Below are 21,067 nucleotides of genomic sequence, written 5' to 3' on the forward strand. Positions count from 1 at the left end.
CTTGCCTTGCCTTGCCTAAACTCTTAAGGACTTCAATTGGTTCTAAAATCTAGTCAAAATGAAGGATTAAACAACAGCCTAACACCCCAGACAAGCTCTACTTAATGCTTTCCTTTATTCTTTTCTTCTACTTTGTGTGTGCTCTCTGAAGCCAGACCACATGACCCGATCAATGACAATATTGTAACAGAAGCTCCACAATGGATTCGCATACAGTAAACGACTGACTGTCCATTTTACCACCAAGTTATTGTGAAGGCCTCACATCAAGTTACCAAGCTTATAATTATATCACTGGTATTGACTGCACAGTTTAAAGTCAGCTATGCAGAAAAAGTGAAAAGCAAACACAATTTAAACTGAATCTACATTTTGATATATTTGTGCTTGTGTTGTCTAACCTGAGGATGCTGCAGAGCTGCGCGTTGATGACGAAGATGCTGAAGACTGAATGGTCGAGGCCGCTGTGGAGACTGAAGCAGTGGCGGCGGCAGCTGCTGCTACTGGGGCACCCATAGAGGCAGTGTTGAGGCCCATGGCCAGACTGCTGACGGGGCCTAGGCCCGAGGGAGCTGAAACTGTGGCAGAGCCCACTGAGGAGGCCTGAGGAGCCCCTAAGGACACCTGTGCAGCAGCCACAGAGGAAGAGGAGCAGGGGACTGATGAAGACGGCACGGCTGAGACAGAGGAAGGGAAGGATGAAGAGTGCAGGCTCGAGTCTCCATCGACGCTGGGATGCTGTAGGGGCGGAAGATAATAAATGCCGCGAAGATTGATGAGATTACATTTCCATTAGAGTGAATGAACATATAATGTGTCCATCTACCACCACAGGAAATGCAGCTTTGAAAAATGCTCACACTGAGTGAGTGGGGGAGGGAGACCCAACCTCCAGCATAAGCTACTCATACTCATTTGTGACTTGTTAAAAAAATAAAATAAAATAAGTACAATTGATTCTGATGTAAAAATTGACACGAGCATACAAAGTGCTCACCAGTAAGCCTGAGTTCGATGTCCGGACAGATGGAGTCAGACTGTTCTGTTGTGATGGGTGAGAGCTGTAAAAGAACACAGGATATACAGGGGTTATTACACTTATCAGCAAATCACATCACATTCACTGACACTTAGGTTAACACCAATCATAATTTAGATTTAAGAGATTAGCTGCATCTCACTTGTTGTGCTGAGGAGGGGCCATGCTGCTTGGAGGCAAGTCTTCATTGTGACCCAGAGCACTAAGGGGCGTCTGATTGGCTGTAGTCAACAAGGAGGCTGAGCTGCTGTCTGTTAAAGTGCCCATGCTGGAGACCGATGCGGGCGTGACCGAGTCAGAGGCCGGCTTGACTGATACTGCAGAGCCTGCTGCAGCTGTGCAGAGAGCAAAAGAGAAACGGATGGAATAAAACCAACAAAACTCAATTAATAATGCTCAGGAAACGTGTATGTGGGCTAAATGTGCCAGAAAATATGACCTGATTAGTAAGCAGACGCTTACCTTCCACGGATTGTGCTGCCTGTATTGAACTGAAGCCATTCTGTAAAACCAACAATGAACGTGAGCTCACAGGTTTCTATGGAGACAGGCCATTGATAAAAAGCTGAAGCTTATTTGATACGCAGATATCAAATACAGGCCATGTTTAAAAACCAGTAGCACTTTACAACGAGAACAATGGAAAACAAAAAGAATTTAGAAGTATAAGAGTAGAGTTTATTTTAAGAGGCTTTTGCATAACAGAGCAGGTGGTAGTTGAGCATGCTGTCCCCAGTCACTCCTTCTTTAATACTTCACTAAAAATGGGGTATTTAACATTTTAGTAGATCAAGTGAAAGAGGAAAGTGTTGGCTTTACCTTGGGCTGCAAATCCTTCTGAGGGGAGGAGGAGACTGAAGGAGGGTAACGCCGTGTTTGAGATGGTCTCTGGTCGTACAGGTCCATCTGGCTGGAGTTGGAGAGAACTGGAGTTGACTCACTGCAGATTGCAATGAAATGGACAATCTCAAAGTTAATTGTGTTCAATTAATGGTTCTGACTTGAATACTGATGATAATTACAATTTAATGAGTTTTATAGACTGGAACACACACCAAAAATTGATCTAACCTTTAAAGAAGTGCTGAGTAAAACAGAGTGTGGGGAAAAAATAAAATCAACATCAAAAGCCAAATTCTTAAAAGTCCAGTTATAACTGGTAAAATAATTCAGTATTCCTGGCAATCAGAAAAGTATGCAAACACTGTTGAATAAGCGGTACAAAATGTCAGACTTTATGAGAGAGACAGGCTCGACTAAAACCCTGAATAGAAATTTGTGTGTCAACGATGGCAGCTAGCCTGCCTGCCCACAACTGCCAAACTGAGTTGTTGCACTGATGCATCCCCACAGGTGAGGTTCACAACATGTTTTGTGCATACATTGTTGTTATCTTAGCACTGTATCAATATTGTTTTGATGTGGCTTCTGCTCTGGTGGGATGAGCTAGAGATGTTGATTGAGCATGCACTTTGGACTGCTCCATTAAGTTTCATGACTGTGCACATGCAGACAGTAAGTATAACTTGTGGGGACAAAAGAATTTTTAAGATTTTGGGGGGCAAAGTCCCCAAACTTAAGTTTAAAAATAAAAAATAAAATCTGATTTAACAGGTGATTTAATAAATTATACACATCCAAGTTCTATTTAAAGTTATAGCTCTCTTGCCATTTAGACAGCAGGAGCAGCAAAATAAGAAGAACAACAAATCCAACAAATAATAAGCAGCGTGATATTGCATAGGCACGCTTAATAAGTGCCCAGAAGCATTAGCAAAATGACTGTCAATGAACAGGACTACAAAGTCAAGAAAAACTTTACTCCAGAGAACCGTTCTTGAATCAAAAACAAAAATCTGTCATTCCACAGCGTTCTGTGTCAACATAAACTTTCTAACATGAACTATCCTTATGTTGGCTGGTTGCACAGCAGATGGCACAACACTGAGTACAACTAGCAGGTCTGAGAGGAAGGTTTTTAAGAGTACTGTCCTCCATTCAAGCTCTTCCTGTTTACGTACAGGAAGAGCTTTGCTTTGGGAAGTACCAACCTGCTGGGGCTTGTGTAGAGACTGTTCTGGACCTGGTTGCCTGGTGTTGTGGTGGCAGAGGAGGACTCGTACTCTGGTAGAACTGGTTCAGACCCAAACTGCAGCGCTCCAAACTGAAGATTCAGGCCTGAGATGTCTGTTGAGCCAGGCATCTCCACTGCCATTGCTGGAATCTGAGTAAAGACAAAAGCAGTTTGCTTTCTTTAAGGCCACAAAGACTGAAAGCTTGCTTTCATACATAAGACACAAACTCTACTGGTCTGCTATTTTAATTGGATATCTGTCTGCCTCAGACAACTAGATCGAGTATTGGTGACAACACAGCGATCTATGAGGAAGATCAATTCAGTTCAACTCAATTCAATTCTGTTGTTCTATGTTTACCACACAGCAATGTGGGCAATCTAACACAGGATGAAAGAAGCCAACAGCAAATTGTCACCTGTTTTGGAAGCATTTTCACATCCAACGCACAGATTTTGGCATCACATTGGAAGAGAAAACATTTGGATCAGTGCATCCCTACATGAAACCAGTCTGTTTTCAATAGCTTCTATCAGGCACCTTTTCAAAGTCTCTTATTAAAAGTCACCTTTGTATTAATGGAGGCCCTCTTCTTCTGCTGTTTGATTTTGTGTTGCTGCAAAGGCAGAGGACTTGAACCCTGGGCATCTGAGGAGCTTGGGGAAACTTGTTGACCTAGAGAAGGGACTCCAGCCATTTTAGGAAGGGAGGAAGCAGGTGGAGGCACCACATGGGGGGAGGATGTTGTTTGTTGTGGTAAGGAAGATGATGAGGAGACAGAAGAGGAAGGAGGCAGGCCTTTGTCCTGCAGGAAAACATCCAACATGGACGAGGTTGAGGTGGTGGCCTGGTAGGGCTGCCTCTTTGTAAAGGGCGTATGAATTGCAGACTCCGGTTGAGCCTTCATATCTAGACAATAGTGGGGGGACAAAAGTCAGAAAAAATAAACTCAGCAGGTATTTTGTGGTACTGAAATTGAAAAAAAAAAGAAAAAAAAAGAAGAAGAGTAAAAAGCTCAATTATAATCATTATGAAATATACCACTTCACATATTACAGCAAGGCATTTAATAACAATAGCATTTAGTGTGCAGATAATTTATCTTCAGAGTAATTTAAAAAAGGCTCTCATCTCACCATATTGTCCCAGTGAGGCAGCACTGGTGTCCCATGATGAAGGGGTTGTGTTGGGGGGTCCAGTCTGGGAATGCTGGGCTGCCAGCTGGGCCAGTGCCTGGGCTGTTTTATACTGCTCCAAAAACTGGGACCCAGTGGTCCCTGTGCTGGCTCCTTTAGGTTCCCCCACTTCCCCAAAACCCTTGCTCAGCATGCTGACCTGCAGTGTTGGTAGAAGAACACAGACCATTATTCCAACTGAATAAATACTTGAGCCACAATAATGCAGTTATGCCGCGATATCACTATACTCGCCCGTGTTCTGTGTGGTGAGGAAGTGGTGGACTTATCAACGTTAAAAGATGATTTGCATTAGTGAGCTATCTGAGAGGCAATGTACATTTAACTGCAGTGTTAGGAAAAACTGCCATGCTTTGTTCTTTAGAGTCTCACCATGTTGTGCTGGGTGTAAGGGGTGCTGGAGGATGTTTGAGAGAGGGGCACTCCTTGCTTGGAGTTGCTGAAAACCAGTGACTGGGACAAAGAGGGGGGCTGGGTGGCCTCCATGGGGGCATTTTCTGTCTCTGAGGAAGAAGATGGTGGAGTCTTCCCAAGGAGCACCGCGAGATCAATCCTATAACAAGAAATTTAAAAAAACCATTCATTATGATACCTATAAAAAGTTTCAATAAAAATAGGTTAATTATTGTAAAGCTGCATTCATTTTCATTGTTTTCTTGATTAATCTTTTTTTACTATTTAAATTCAACAGAAGTATCAAGTGAGCGATATTAACACTGCTTGTTTTTGTCCAGCTAGCAGAATAAGTAATTAAATATTTGCATATTTTCTTGATAACTAACAGTACAAGCATATGGCCAATAATTCTCTGAACATCAACTCATTCATAAATCAGTTGATCAAGAAAACAATTATAACCTTGTCCACAAAAAACAGAGAAGGTTACAAAACAGTGACTGCTCTTTTTCTCTTCATCAATTCCCAGAAAAGCAATTTGCTCAGCAGCAGTGTAATAAATTGTGTAAGTGACCCACCTCTGTCCCTTAGTGATGGTAACATTCTCTTGAGGCGGAGGCACTGACGCTACACTGGAAGCTGTGAATATCTTGGTCTCTGAAAGCTGCAGAGGAAAGGAGAGCAGAAGCTGAAGTTTTAGTTCTGTTCAAGTGTGCAGATCGGAATCAGTTCTAATCTACTTTCAGCTGCTCCCTTATTCTCAACGGGTCGCCACAGCAGCTCCACAAGTTTGATTTAGTGGGTTGACGCAAGTTCCTCCTGGCAAGGTACTTGCGTCTCCTCCGAGCAAATATGTAAACCACTACACCATGGAGCTGCTATCACCATCATTAATACTGAACTATAACTTCTTCGAGGACAATGTACTGTTTTTGTTAAAGAAATAATGTGATTGAGGTAAAAATAAAACACTCACATCTTCATTCCAGTCCTCAGTGCCCCACTCCTCTGTGGCAGACCTCCAGGCACCTGTGAGTGAAAGAGAAACAGTTCAATGATTTCACGTTGAACAAAGAACTTCAAACAGAATAAGGAATGCAGAAAAAAAAAAAATCAAGAGGGGAGTGAAGACAGGTTTACCAGGAGCAGAATCAAACTTGGGTGGATAATTTGTTCCCTCTCCTGCAGAGTATTCCAACCCTGGAGACAGAGACCGAGGTGAGGAGATTAAAGCTAATGTAGAGTTACCAGAGGAAGTGATCATTCTTTAGTCAGAGCATTACAATATGTCTGAAATGTGTGTATGTCTCAACTATCAAGCAAACCATCCTTGTAGTCTTTACAACAAGAGCTTCTTTGGCAAGCTAACCATGCTTTTTAAAATAGTTTGGATGTTAAACAGATGCTGAATTGATAAGATTAACTTCTCTTATTGGAGGGTGACCTTTGTGGATAAATTCACTTACTAGCTCCCTCCTCTAGCTCCACGCTTCCTGTGTTGTTCCAGGTACTGCCCCCTCCGTAGTTTTCTTCTGTCTGAGCTGGCTCCGCATAGTCAGCAGGGTTGAATGTTCTGGGAAACATAGTGATAAGGAGTCAAAAAGTGAATGAATGGACTAATGACTTCCCCAACAACTGAAGGAGTGTCTGCATAAGTCACAGCTACTACCTACTCACCTACTAGAGGTCAGCCCTGTTTGAGCAGAAACAAACGCTCAATTAAGTTTTAATGAGGTGCACACCACAACTGATTAAGGTGGTTGTCTGCTTGCAGTGGTCTTTTGACATCATTAGGCTTTTTACTTCATAAAACACTTCAGAAACAAAACCAAACTTGCAACAGGAAATGATATGTAAAAGAAATCCTAAAAAAAACTTGGTTAAAGCAGTGAAACTACCATTGTTGTAGTGGGGAAGCATCTAAGTACTGTTTTAGTTTTTCAACGACTCTTTCCTGGCAAGAAACATCTTTCATTATTTTGACACATCCATGTATGCTGAGGAAATTACAGCTGGTGCAGCCTAGCAACATGATCAAGTGCAACACTTTTCTTTTGAGTGAAGCCAAGCCAAGCAGCTTTCATTATTTGTCAAAGATCCTTCCTGTGCAAATCAAGATGCATTTATAGCTTGGATGAGCATATTAAATGACAAATTTTAAGGGAAGGCCATATCCATTTGATATCCTATTAATAGAATGAGGTGTTTTAATGTCTGCTATTACATTATCCTATTTTATAGCACTCAAAGGCTCCCTAAAGAAAGCAAGAACACCACATACACACACAAGAGGCGATGCACTCACCTCCTACTGCCTGCAATATCATATCTGGGCCCCTTATCATTCTGGCTTTAGAAGAAAAATAATGGTAACAATTACAAGATGAACAACAAAGTAAAAGAAAAAGCTTTTTTTTAAATCCACCACCACCACCATCGACAGCTACAGCAGCGTAAGCACAAGGCCTTCAAGCTGCCTGAGCCAGTACTTTAATAACAACTCTGCTCCAGTCAATCACTCTTCAATGCAAAGCAAGCCAGTGTGCTTTTAGTCATAGTGGGTCAATACACAAGAAACCCAGCTGGCTTCATAAATCAGCCGCAAACAAAAAACAGCTGGTAGATGATGGCAGTTAGCAGTTTCATCGACACCTTCAATCACACAACTACATGAGCTCAAAGCTATTGTTGAACACACGGTGCATCGGTCTGCATAATAACTCCATCCATCTCAAATCACACAGTCTCTTGTTTAGTCTCACTCTCATTTACCTAATAAGTTGAGAATGTCACATACACACTCTGCGATAACTCTGTACAGCGCCAAATTAACTGCCTCGATTCTGACAAACACTCCACCAAAGCAAACCTACACTTTTACTACAGTTTTTACAGCTGTAAAGATATATCAGCCTGTTTCATTGGGTTTCTATATATGTCAACATAAAATGATCCCATATGTGTGAAACAGAGTGGATTTCAATCTCTTCCCTCAGTTTCTTTTCTGCAGACAAAGAAAGAAATTAGTTGAATGCAACACCAGAGGAAAAAAAAAATGTCAGTTGTAATGTGGGACTTTAACTGTGTTCTCAGATCCGAGGTGCGAAATTACTTTCTGCCCTTTTAACCTGGAAAAACTTTGTCTGAATAGACACTAATCAATAGGTGATTTTAAAAAAATGGGGTTATGGAAACAAAAATGGGTGGGTGGAGGGTGGTGTGATATGATTTCTGTCCAGAAAAGACAGGAAAAAACCCAAAGATTACAATTTGCATTTCTTAACAAATGGATACGTGTTCAATTCAGTCATTTTAACACACCTTGAACCAGGCTACATTAGTGATAAATCCAGTCTTCATGTTACCAAAATCTGGGTTGCCGGTTTTAATGTGGCCCCATTAAAGAGACTGAAAGCACTATTACTTCACAGAGAGACTCACATATGCAGATAATAACCAAATCATCTACCAACTTCCCTTGAATCATCTAAACCGTCACATCAACTCTGAAACAAATCTATCTGATCAGCTTATTCATTGGTAATTAAGTGTGGTACTCATTTCCCTTTTAAACCCGAGTATTAATTTTTGGGTTTAGTTCAACTTCAATGAAATCTGAAAGCAAAATGTGAGGTGAATAGCATACATTGCCTATTAAAAGCATAAAATATCAGTGACGCACATCTACAAGCAGGTCTGAAAATCACCATCTTATCACACAGCAACAAGTACTTTATCTACTTTAAGGCAGTTTCCTTTAAAGCCATGCACACTTCTCTCAACAAACATTGGTGCAAAGCTGGTAAACAGTGTCTGCCAGCATCCAGAGGCAAAAGCAATAACAGAACTATTGTGTGCTGACGGTGAGGACAGTTTAGGTAACACAAAAACGTCTCAGCCAGCACTGTAAAACATTAGCCCCAAATCTGTATGAAAAGCGTATTATAGTGTTTGAGTATGCAAGTCAATATCTAGGTCAACACTCAAAACAAACACAGCCAAGACAGGAACACTTCCACAGGCTCAGAGAGCACAGACCATAAAGATCCTACTGCAGGTTATCGTTTGCACCATCATAGAGCAATTATTTTACATTCTAGTCATTCCCATAGGTTAAAACCATGTGCAAGTATGCTTTTTGTTGTATTTATACAGCAGCTTCAAAACACACTTTGTTTTTGTAAGAACATCAGATTCAGGCTTCTCCAGCAAGGGAGCCATTCAGTTAGGACGCACACACATATACACCCAGAGTCACATCATACCTGACTGCTCACAACCTAATCCAGGAAATGTCTTATGACAGCACAAGTCTTACTCATACACTGCCCAATTAATGACAATCAAATGAGTCGAGAAAGCCATCACAGTCAGCACAAAAAGCACTTCCTCTGTTTTGACACCTAACTGTTCAACTGACATGCGTATTAACTGCACCCTTTTGCGCTCAGAGACTAAAGAACACAAGCAAAACAAACTGAATAATCCTGCAGCCTGGGGCCAGAGAGCTTAATATAACTGTAAAGCTAAACCAGTTCGGTCCCTGACAGTCTTCTTCATAAATCAATCCAAATATTACTCTAAATAAAATCTTTAGAGACTGCAAACTCTGAAGAGAGATATTCAGCCCACGCTGTTCCGTCCCATTGGCTGATGTATGTCCTCCCTCCTTTGGATTAATACTAAACAATAGGCTGGGGTCCTGCTCTCTGGTGACCATAGCAACATGTAAAAGTGGAACAAAAGGCCTTCTCGATTTAGGCAATGCAGGTATTCCCTTACCCCATGCCCTGTGCCGAAAATCTGCCTCCTCGCCGTCCAGATGCTCCTGGGGACAGAACGAGACTTTGTGTCAGTTTCTCAGTTCGACAAATCTTGCCATAAGAAAGGAAGCCAGCAGATTATGTATGCATTGCAAAAAAAAAAAAAGCCCAAAAATTCCAGCTACCCCTTGTTTTGATTAGACACACGTCCTTCAAAGAACAGTAAAGAGGATTACTTACCAACTGCTCCCCTTCCTCTGCCTCTTCCCCTTCGGCCTCGCTCTGCACCTCTTCCAGCTACTCCAGTCTTGCCTCCATCTAAGCCATTCTCTTGGCCACGAACTTGAGTAATGAAGAGAGAGCAAATGGCTTCAGATTTCGACACAATAGCGCGTGCAAAAACAGCAGACAATTAAATAAAACCTAATGTTTGAGAACCTTAACAGCCCCTCAGATAAAATCAAAAGGACAGACAAATGTGCTGGCTCCCCTTTCCTATGACGATGTATGCAGTTTAAATAAGTTCTAAAAGGCTTTCTTGCACTTTTATTTTTACAGAATTCCGGTGCACCTGTGCAACCTTTCTGTATCCAACTTCATCTAAATGACAAAAATAAGCCAGCAAGCAACTGTTCATGCAAACCATACATTTCTTTTCTCAATGAACCCCTTCAGGCAACAAAAGCAAAAAGCCTTTTTTACAAAATGACTCGATAAACTTGAGTCTGACAGAGCACAGGCATGACTCAAATTAACAGCATTCCTTGACTTGTGAAACATGATGAAATTCAAAGAAAAAAAATCTTTCAGGCTGTACATTTACAGCATGCAATTTGATAAAATAACCACCTTGTTAGTGACCATTTGTTCAATGATTTCTTTTCAGAGTTGAGGGCAAAATTTTTTTTTTTTTTAAATATTCTGAAGCAGCCAAGCTGACCTCTTCATCTAAACCTAAATCAAACTAAAGCCAAAACTAAAGATGTAAAGACCAACAAAAATAAACAAGAACTGCAGACAGATACAATAAAGGCCTGGCAAAAGATCACAATGAAGGTCCACACTCTGGTAATCTCAACTGGCTCCACACTTCAAGCAGATCTTGACTTCAACAGAGCCTTAACCTGTTAGCAGTCGGACGTACCGCCCACGGTACATTGGATGGTTTAGGGGACTAATTGTAAATTTGTAGGACTGCTAAGGGGACTGCTAACCAGAAAATTATAATGGTATTTGTTCAATTAAATCTGAGCCTCTGTAAATACAGGACTGTGTATAAAAATGACAAATTTCTCAATATTTTTGTTCAATCCCTTCATACTTGAATTCAAGGTCAGAAAAATCTATTGTGTTGGCAGACACACCCATTTGTAAAAACTGAGTCACTGACTAAAGTTTCCAGATCAAACTGTAGAAGGCAAATCAATGTAAGGATGAGTTAAAGACTTACACTCTCGTCCCCTGCTAGCGCCACGTCCCTTGCGTGGAGCTCCACCTCTGCGACGTGCTGCATCCTTCTCGCCTCCTTTCTCTCTGTTCTCTTTTCCTTCGTCTCCAGTTTCTGCCTGGCTGGTCTCCTTCTGACCTGACACCCCTTTCTTCTTTCCCACCATTTCCCAGGAGTCCTTAAGAAATACATAAATATAGCATTACAATGATGCTCGTCTAAATCAGAATACTACAGAACTGATTGTCTTGGCACATTTCACTAAGATGGAAAACACACACTGAAATGGATGAAAGGTTAGCTGATAAGGTGATGATCTGAATTTTTTTTTTTCCACTGTTAGAGACCCTCGGCCAAAACAGGAAACTATGTGACCATTACGGCCTTTTCATAGTTTTCTGACGAATATCTCTTGCTTTTCCATCGGTTGCAGCAATATCGCTCTGTGCCATCTGGAAAATGTGATGCTACCACACTTATGCATCATACAAAGACCTGTAAAAACGGACCTGTTTGCAGATGTGTGCCATGCCGCTATACACAGAGATTAACAACAGGGAGCATAAACTGCCACTAAGCTTACGTATGTCTGAATCTGATTGGGATCGCATTTCACATACAGTGCATTAAGAAGCTGTTTAGTGGAAGCTGTGGAAGCTAGTTGAAAATCACAATTGGAAATGTTGTTCATTTTATTTATTCCCTACCAAGCCGTATAAATCAAACTCCTTTTAAAGTCTTTACTCCAATGAACCAGTATTTGACAATCCAAAGGGCATAGCATCTCTTGATCAGCTGTGATTAATGTGTAACAACAAGATACTGTTCAAAGTCTTACTCTAGTTTCAATTTCTCACCATGTTCTACAAGTCAGATTATTATTCAAGCTTTTAAGTTATTTTTTGATAACTTATAGATAAACATTACACACATTTAAGTAGCCAAATAAAGATAAGATATGTTATCTGTGCCATCCGTTTGTCTGTCTGTTAGCGACACTGCAACAAACGTACCAAGCAGAATTTCCTAAAACATCGCAGAAAGAAGAACCCAAATATTTTTATGGAAACTAATAGGAAGCTTATGCCCTGTGAATGCAGTCTCCACTTCAGGAGATGACTGCCCTCCTTCAAGTCCCCTTCTGGTTTTCAAGAGGTCAGTGACAACATACTTAGGGGATGCAAAAGAGGCACATTGACAAAGAAAACACAGAAAATGTACACAGCTGCAGTACCCACTTTCAACAGGAAAATGAATGCACAGTCGCCCAGTAGAAGATAATCCGCTTCCAAACAATCACAGCCTGACTCAGACTGACTGCAATAACTCTCAGACAGATTGGCAAAGGTTTGAAAATACTTGCTAACTAATTTATAAATGTAGAAAGATTGCAATCAATCAGCACTGACAAGTGCTGTACGTCTGCAATGAGTCTCTTTGCAACTGGGGACTTGATTCAACTGGTTGCCAACTTGTTGGATTCTGGTTATGTTCCTATACAAACGCAAGGTTCCCATGCACCTACTAAACTGCCGTCCTGCAGCAACTCCATCACTATTTGTGGAGGAATTTCTGAATGTGCGTTTCAGACCTATGAGGTTCTGGCTTGAGTCATTTAAAAGTAAATGTGAACTTCTTTGTATCTAGACAGCAAAAGACGACAGCAGATTTACGATTTTTAATGATTTATCTGTTTAGTGCTGTATCGCTGTACACAACCGCATTCAATTGAAAACTGATAGACTGGCGCCATCTTATCGCCCTGCTCATGCATCACAGTCACTTTGAACATGGCATCTGACCGTTTGTGGTACCCATCTTCAAAGCAACCATTTCAAAGGCTGCATGTTCATTGAACCTGGTCACAATAATTTTAGTTGTGCTGCTGTCTCCAACCACTGTTTTCCCTGATGTGATTGTAACATCCAGTGTGGCACTGATTTCACAAGAATCCGGCGCTCACAGCACAAGCCTTCACACAAAGCCAATACTCACAGTGTCTGGGCTGCCCTCCAGCAACACGTTGATGGCTCTGTTGACATCCCCGTTGCAATCATGCAGTGCGATCATAGACTCATCCTGATCCTTGCCTGTGATGTCAATCAGCTGGAAAAGGAGGGTTTTCACAATCAGACAGAGTTGACCCATGACATCTCTGATGTGTTATTTGTTAAAAAGTAAACTATTTTAATTACACTTAGAATAAAAATCTAATTTTATCAAAAGGTCAGTATAGAGGGTTAACTACATGCTTGCTGAGATTCAGCAGTTGAGTAGACATTCAGTACCTTTGTAACAAGACCATAGGTAACCAACAGATTGTATATAAAGTTAATTTTCTATGAATACTCTGACTACATCCACTTGTTTTAGTTCCTAAATAAAGACACTGATCTTTGAGAAGAAAACTCTCTTATCAGAAGGTGACGATGACTTGTTTTTTGAGTTTTCTGAACTTAGATGACAATGAGTGTGTCAAAATTAATGATTTGATCATTAAAGCTGACAGGCCTGATATCATTTATGGTTAAATCCTGTATATGTTCACTTAAAAAAAAATCCTAACACAAGAGACATACATGTCTAATGCCAAGCACAATAAATGATACAATATAACACGTGTCAATAAATGAAGTGGTGCAACTACAAAAGGAGCAGGAACACCTAAACAGCAGGAAAAAAAGAAAGTGCATCTGCTCACCTGTTTGACCTTTTCTTCAAAGTCATCATTGTGATCTGAAATCATCTGTGCGAGTCGGATCTGCTCTGCGGTAGCCTGTTCCAAGAGAGTGAAAAAGATCCAAGATTTGCATCAGCAAACACAGGATTTGCATTGTTGAGAAAACATAACATTTAGATGTTAATAGAATCTGTAGCACTAAAGTTATTATTAAAAATTGAAAGCACCTTTGCATCCACTTCAGATTTACTAATTGCAACTAATTTACCATTTTCAACAACAACTACAGTGCTTAAAAAATGCTAACACTTGTAAATAACCCTTTTCACACAACTACTATACCACAAACAGTAACCACCGTCTTTTTACTGTTATCATCAAACCTGCATATTAGTTGGTCAGACTGTGTTCCCTATTGGGTTTTCAGACTGAAGCCGTGATCCCAAAAGCTCACAATCAGAGATTTTGTTCTCGACTTGTAATTACTCAGCAGCATCACCCCAACTTATCCAAAGCTTTTATAGTGAGGATGGCATCATCTGCAAAAGCCCTTTACTCAGTAAATAAAGACTTAGTTTTGACTGAATTTTTAAAGTTATACTTATCTCAAATCTAACTGTAACAAGTATGTAACTTTGTAGCTAAAAACTTGTATGTAATTACGAGTTGAAAAAAGAAAAGAAAAAAACCCTTGTCTGAGTATATTCAACCTTGGTGCATATCACAGAGCATCTGGGCAGTGTGACAGGTGGTGAGTGTGAGAGGGTACCTGAGGCCTCTGCTTGTGCTGTGTCTGGCTCTGTGTCTGGCCCTGTGTCTGCTCCCAGTTGCCCCGGGCTCGGTTCCCGCCCATGGACGTCATCATTTACAGTATATACAAATAACAGTATTTACAAAGGAATAACACCTGAGAAGAGAAGGGTGAGAAGGAGTGTTAGAAGGGCTTGTGACCTACTTATGTCACGCACACGTATGGTACGATACCACTTCCTCAAACTGCCTGGTTGCTTAATGGTTTGCTGGAAGCTGGCAGTGATATCACCTTTGTTCCCAGACCATGTCTTAAACCAAGGCCACCCGAGGGAGGACAAAAAAGGGAAGAGCTCCTTAGTAAACTGGGTGCAGCTGCACACAAGGAAAACGAGCACTAACTTATTTACCACTCAAACATGAGGCAACACTTTATGCATCAAAACAGCCTCAATGCTGAGGTAAATCTAGATTACCAAACAAGCGAATGTCTTTAAAAAAACAAAAACAAAACAAAACAAAAAAACAGACATATATACACTTTGGAGAACACCAAATGGGGAAAGACAACATACAATCTCACACAGTATACTGTTAACCTTGCTATCGATTCCTTAATCTTGCACATGTTACGTAAAACCCTGTTTTGATTCGCGCACAAACAAGCCTAAAAACAGGGCCTGTCGACCATATCCAAATCTACTATCCAGCCACATGGCCAAAATGCTAGCCAGCAAGCTAATAGTTGAGGGGAAAGCATCCAGCTTTCAAGTCTCGGTGGGCTTCCGCTTCTCACGGCTTCACCTCATGGCGACAACGAGGCTAACTTTAACGGCTAACCTGCTAACTAAACAGTGATACCTACCTAAACAAAGCTGCGTCGCTAGCTAACTTAGCTTAATAGCAAACAAGTTAATTAGCTCGCTAACAACTAACGGAGATTTCGGGTTCGACCGGGTGAACCAAAGAAGAAGAAAAATACGCCCATGCCACTCCGATGCCACCGGTTGTCTGCTAGCGACTGATAGCCACGCTAACTAAACAAACTAACGTCCTGTTGGTTAGCCAAGAAACATTAGCCACGTTAGCGAATTAGCAGCCGCGACACCGCTCTGCAACATTTAGAACCAGTGGCCCCGGCGTACTCTCACGGACCGGGCTGAAGGCGTAAAAAACCGCCGAGGCTGAGGGTAGGCCGATAGGCCGCTAAAATGAAAATAAATAACAGGCAATACTGACCAGAAACCCGGCTCAGTATTACACACTGCTACACAACCGGCCGACAAGTAATCTCGCTGTCGACCTCCGAAGTAGGATTTAGGACAGGGTTTAAATCCTGAACCCCGAGTGTTATAAGCTATATTGAGAAAAATAAAGCGAGCCGACTCGCTCACACAATAAGCGAGAGACGGTGAATTTACCTGTTTCTTTTCCACTCTGACACCACGGAGAGCTGCGTCACGTGGTTTGCAGAGCGCTTCGAGGAAACTGGACCCACACCACGTGATCAGCAATATACCGTCAGCGGAGAGACGTGACATGTCAGAGCTGGAGAAGTAATAATAATAATAATAATAATAATAATAATAATAATAATATATTCAACTGATGTGTAAATGAACAAGTAATAGTCGATATTTATGCACAAGTATACTCATAATAACACCCTCATATGTAGTATATGCATGCATAAATGCTGTGATAATGTGTGAGCACCAGTTCTCCAGTCTTTCAAAGTTGTCCTCCGGACATTGGCTGCTTTTTCACTCATTTCTAGTCCAGCCCTTGTCAACATACAACACACAACAAAGAACCAATTATGAATTGCATCTTTAGACACTTTGTTTCCAGCAGCCTGTGTCAAACACATGGCTTGTTCCCATTTGTTTAGCTGAATCTATTCAAAAATTGACAGACATAAAATACTATTTTTGTGATTCCCAAAGTGCTTCTAACAGAAAACTTGGCATATCTCAGCATGATGTGCTTGTGCTATAAACATCTTTAAGGAAACTGGATATGAGGAGGATAGAAGCAGTGAAGCAGTGAAAGACCTAAAAAAAATATCTTCAGCAGATGAGCAATATCTAAAAGCCACGTCCTTAAGAAAAAATCCAGAAAAGATCTGACACAGGACCTGAGCGATGTATCTGGTCCTTCAGATGATCCATCTACTGTTCGTGAAGCCTCAGAAATGGTGGCTGTCAACAAGTCACTCTTAATGAAGGAAAGGAGGGAGCAACGTTTGAGATATGCTAAATTACACAAGTCCTGGACTGAAAGTCAGGGGAACCAGGTCTGGTGGAGTGATAAATACATATTTGAAATATTTGGTTCAGACTGTGTTCAGTGTACAAAGTACAAAAGTAGAGGTACAAAGTGGTTGTTCACAACCTAAGAGTTCAGGCTGTGTTGAAGAATTAAAGGTGATTATACCAAATATTAACTTTCAAGTATAGTAGAATTATTTTTCCTAATATACTGCATTTTAATGTATTTTAGATTTTTAGTTATGCGTCTGTTTCACACAGGGCTGGATCAATACTTTTACATAGTGTTGTATACTACTACTACTACTACTACTACTACTACTACTACTACTACTACTACTACTAATAATAATAATAATAATAATAATAAACAAAAAATGAAACAGGTAAAATAATATGTATAAGTATTACATTCTACATAGATCATTGAATGTGTTACAAATATCACCAACAGTAATATAATGTGTATATATGTGTATGATATAAATTGTGCCCTTTTAGGCAGGTTGTGTTTACAGATGAATTTTACTTAGTTGTTTGGGGGGGGCAAAAAAGTCTTTATTTTTTTATTTATTTATTTTGCAGTTCTTTGTTTGTACTTTAGTAATAGGTAATTATAATAACCTATATACTAAGCATCATATAACGACAGGAAGTCTGTTTAGCGTGTCCTTCTTGCATGGTTTTTACGGTAATCCAACACTCACAAGCGGAAATCAGCTCTGGCCCCGCCCTCACAGTGCAAAGCTAACTGAAAGCTAAATAGCATATCTTAGCGCATGATGCCCATGAAGAAAAAGACAAGGGTCAGCTCAGTTGCTGATATTTAATTTTTTCGAAGCATACTTTGAAGCTGTAGAGTGATTCGTCGTCGCATAGACTGTAAGCACTGACAGGCAGCATGGCAGAGTCATCGCCGTTATCTGGAGTCAATGTTGTTTTGGTTATGGCCTATGGAAGCTTGGTGAGTAAGTTACACTAAAAGCTCGATACCTGGTACACGGAGGTGTGTTTATGATAAGTTTTAACCTCAATCCTGTCACGCTTGGTTTTGTGTTCAGGTGTTTGTATTGCTGTTTATATTCGTCAAAAGGCAGATCATGCGTTTTGCAATGAGATCCCGCCGAGGGCCTCATGTACCTATTGGCCACAATGCACCAAAGGTGAGGCGTGGATCTTTACTGTTTTGTTATTATTATTATTATTAACTTTTTGTGCCTTAATATTAATAAATTCTTTATGAATTCATCTACAGGGTCTGAGGGAGGAGATTGAGTCCAGACTGTCCAAAGTTCATGAGATACGTTATGAACCTCTGCTCCTGTCAGAAGAAGACGACAGACTGAAGCGGGCATCACAGATAAGTCAGTCAGCTTTTTAAACTCATTTTGAGCAAATGTTGTCCTTTTTATTTAGTTATTTTTTTAAACGTAACAAATTGATATCTTATATTTCAAAGGTTGCTACAACTACCTGTACAGAATGAAAGCTCTGGATGCAATCCGTGACTCAGGTGAGAGTTACAATTTGTTCCTTAAATGTATTCATCGGCTCAGAGCCCCTTCCAGTTTAGTGGTGATCAACAGGTTGACAGATGAGGTCAGGCAGGAGTCTCTGATGATCTATGATGTTCACAGATGACATCGTGATCTGTAGTAAAAGGAGGGAGCAGGTGGAGAGGTAGAAGCAAGAGAGAATGCGGCTCAGGTTGAGCAGTTTGGAGACAAAGTTATAGAAGCAAAGCTGAGATATGTTGGACATGTGCAGAGGAGGGATAGTGGATATACTGGAAGGTATAGGTGCAGGAGGAACAAAGGAAGACCCCAGAGAAGGTTCATGGATTCAAGGAGCACATTTTTAACATGCTGAGCTTGTTCACAGCTGTCCAAACCCACATCATCTTTTTCAAGTGTTTTACTTATATTGCTGTAGTTTTGAGTTATTGAATTATATAGGATTTTGGCTGTAGAGTTCAGGGCTACCCTTTTCATTCTTTTTTCAGTGGGTGACAGATCTGATCTGCAGGGAGGCCAGTTCAGCACCCTAACTCTTTTACTACACCGGCATGCAAAAGGCGATTTAGCATAGATTCAACATGGTGTTGCTCCAAAACATGTTGTCCAGGAGAATTAATGAAGCCGTCTTACATATGCAAGCTGTGCTGTTGCAGTAATGTACCCCTATACCTGCACAGACATGGGTTTTGAACCTGGATAGCACCTTTCCTCTTTATCCCAGCAGAAGTGTCAGAATATCCAAAAGAAGACAGGATTATTTTATGCTTCAGCTGAGTCCAACTTAAAGCAGTTCAGGCCCATATTTGCACATTAGAGTTTGAACTGGCTTTGTGGATCCAGCTTACCACTGAGTTGGCTGGTGGTGGTTTGCAGCCGTGTTCATGAGTTCTTGCTGTGCCACCTGACAGCCTGATTTCTCTGAGTCTGTTTATATTTCTGATTTTATATCAGTAGATGATATAATCGTTGTTGGGCATATTAAAGGTAAACATTTGCCAGTTAGCTGTAATATGTCCACTCAGTGGTTTTATGCATTTCTCAGCTTTCTCTGTAATTTTGGCCAAACAGTGGTGGCACAAAAGTTTCAAGCTTGAGTGAAATATAGAGTTTTAGTGATTCACAAGTCTTTTTGTTGTGGTTTCAGTTGAATTTTCTACTGTGTCTCAGCTTTTTTTTAAATTTTTATTATTGTAAAATAATTTTTAATTCTGTTCTTGTTTTGTTTTTGTTCCATTTAAAGCATTAAAACGTCTTTCCTGACCTTCAACTTGTCTTCCTTCCTCTCTCTGCCACAGGAATTCCTTTGCAGGAGATAAGTGGGAGCCCCAGCGCATTTACAGGACGCAGCTTCAGGAGCTGGCTAGTTGAGCTGCGCAACTCCCACTCTCTGATAAAGAGCAGCCGCAGTGCACTTATTGACCGTTTGCTTGAAGGCTACGACAGCGCTCGTCATGGGACTGGGGTGCATAAATGTTTTTACTGTATTTTACTGTATCCCAACAGAACTTTATTAGAATGTTTCAGGTTCCAGAATTCAGAAAGAATGGAAAATCTAACGCTACCGTAAAGTGTTAATTCTAAATATAATCTTAATTTAGATTTTGCAGTTATTGCTTTCAAACTATTTAGGACCATTTAAGACGTCTTCTTCATCTGCCACGTCCACCACTGCTCTCTCAGCTCCCTCTAATCTCCATCTCATCCTCCTCCTCCTCAACTCAAGCCATGTCTCCTGTTTGATTACGTTTTCACATCACATGAAAGTTTATTTGCTAAGCGTCTGAGTCCAACAACGTTAAAGCCACTTCAAACAAAGTTTCAGTAACATGGCCTAATTGCATGCACTTATTGAATCAGCAACTCTTATTGACAGAAAAGTTCTGGAAATCCTCGTGATGACAGTGATCCTGCTTCTTTGACTCATCGAGGCTTTTTACAAAGTTTTACAGCCTCCTTCAGAGTAAAAAGTTGTGGTTGCTCATGAAGTAAACTGTGATCTGACACTCACTAGAAGGACAGAGGGGCACAGAGGGTTCATAAAAGACAAGAATATAACGAGTTTAATTCTTTCATCTGCTGATGTGGATTTAAATATTTGTTTCAGGTGTTTGGGGAACCTGAGTTTCTTGAATATCAGCAAGCTCTAAACGAACTGGCTGACGTGTAAGTGTCACCGTACTGGTCCAGACTTGAAACCAGTCTTATTTCTGTTGCAGCAAGTGATGCGGTCTGCATTGTCCGTTTATGCAGTACATTTGAAATCATCTGTTTTATCACCCTCAGCGTGAAGGCGTATTCCAGCACCACCAGCCTCGACCAGCATCACCAGTCCGCAGCCAAGGACCTGACAGGCTCTCCTGTCCGCAGCACTCCCTCCACCATCCAGATCACCTACCTGCCTTCAACCGGCCAGCGCAGCAAGAGGCCCAAACACTTTCTGGAGCTCAAAAGTTTCAAAGACAACTACAACACACTGGAGAGCACGCTGTGATGCAGTCATAGGATGGTTGTATGGTGTGCGGTCAGTCTACGGGGAAATAAAAAGTTGTAGCAGACTGACTGGTTGGCTTTAAAAATGAGCTTTAAAACATCAAACTTAAAATAAGCTCAGAATGGACAGCGAGAAACATCTTATCCTTTATATTTTTGATCTAGAAAATGATGCAGTTGTTAAAGTCTTGCTGTCACAGGAGTTTTTTTTTCCTTTTCTGTATGTGTGTGTTTGCTGTTTAATGTGTGCAGAGGAAAACAGTTGTTTCATTTCATTTTTGTAAAAGCAGCAAGTCAACTGAATTTATTATTTTTTCTTGAGAGTTGAAATTGTAAATACAAATGTTTGATTAATGTACAAATGTAAGATATTTATGCTAACTTATTAAATTCATACGTGTGACGTGTATTTATATGAAGATAAAAGGTTTTTTGTGGTTTTGA

General features: G+C 40.7%; 2 protein-coding genes across 7 annotated transcripts in view; one reads left to right on the forward strand and one right to left on the reverse strand.

Annotated features, from left to right (window-relative positions):
- The window catches only part of ubap2l (ubiquitin associated protein 2-like), a 26,277-nt gene extending 10,438 nt beyond the window's left edge, over positions 1–15,839 (reverse strand). For 2 of the 6 annotated variants that reach the window (XM_013912809.1, XM_013912806.1), the window contains exons 1-21: positions 15,768–15,839; positions 14,366–14,503; positions 13,618–13,692; positions 12,912–13,022; positions 10,920–11,094; positions 9,710–9,811; positions 9,489–9,534; positions 7,012–7,056; positions 6,173–6,279; positions 5,847–5,906; positions 5,683–5,735; positions 5,285–5,370; positions 4,683–4,863; positions 4,251–4,449; positions 3,683–4,023; positions 3,091–3,263; positions 1,859–1,979; positions 1,502–1,541; positions 1,182–1,374; positions 998–1,061; positions 402–738 (exon numbers count right to left, since the gene is read on the reverse strand). In XM_013912809.1, the coding sequence (XP_013768263.1) occupies positions 402–738; positions 998–1,061; positions 1,182–1,374; positions 1,502–1,541; positions 1,859–1,979; positions 3,091–3,263; positions 3,683–4,023; positions 4,251–4,449; positions 4,683–4,863; positions 5,285–5,370; positions 5,683–5,735; positions 5,847–5,906; positions 6,173–6,279; positions 7,012–7,056; positions 9,489–9,534; positions 9,710–9,811; positions 10,920–11,094; positions 12,912–13,022; positions 13,618–13,692; positions 14,366–14,461 (2,605 nt within the window). In that variant the 5' untranslated portion in view covers positions 14,462–14,503; positions 15,768–15,839. The other 4 variants (XM_013912810.1, XM_013912808.1, XM_005740634.1 and 1 more) reach the window with 3 other exon arrangements.
- A 1,487-nt stretch (positions 15,840–17,326) lies between these two features.
- LOC102205641 (uncharacterized protein C1orf43 homolog) lies at positions 17,327–20,821 on the forward strand. The gene is made up of 7 exons (XM_005740638.2): positions 17,327–17,580; positions 17,678–17,779; positions 17,872–17,980; positions 18,076–18,129; positions 19,429–19,595; positions 20,238–20,296; positions 20,417–20,821. Exons 1-7 carry the CDS (start codon positions 17,518–17,520, stop codon positions 20,622–20,624), a joined length of 762 nt encoding a protein of 253 aa, XP_005740695.1. The 5' UTR covers positions 17,327–17,517; the 3' UTR covers positions 20,625–20,821.
- Positions 20,822–21,067: the final 246 nt, after the last annotated feature.

This window comes from Pundamilia nyererei, unplaced genomic scaffold, assembly GCF_000239375.1.
Source record: "Pundamilia nyererei isolate P.nyererei 1_Seehausen unplaced genomic scaffold, PunNye1.0 scaffold00102, whole genome shotgun sequence".
NCBI lineage: Eukaryota > Metazoa > Chordata > Actinopteri > Cichliformes > Cichlidae > Pundamilia > Pundamilia nyererei.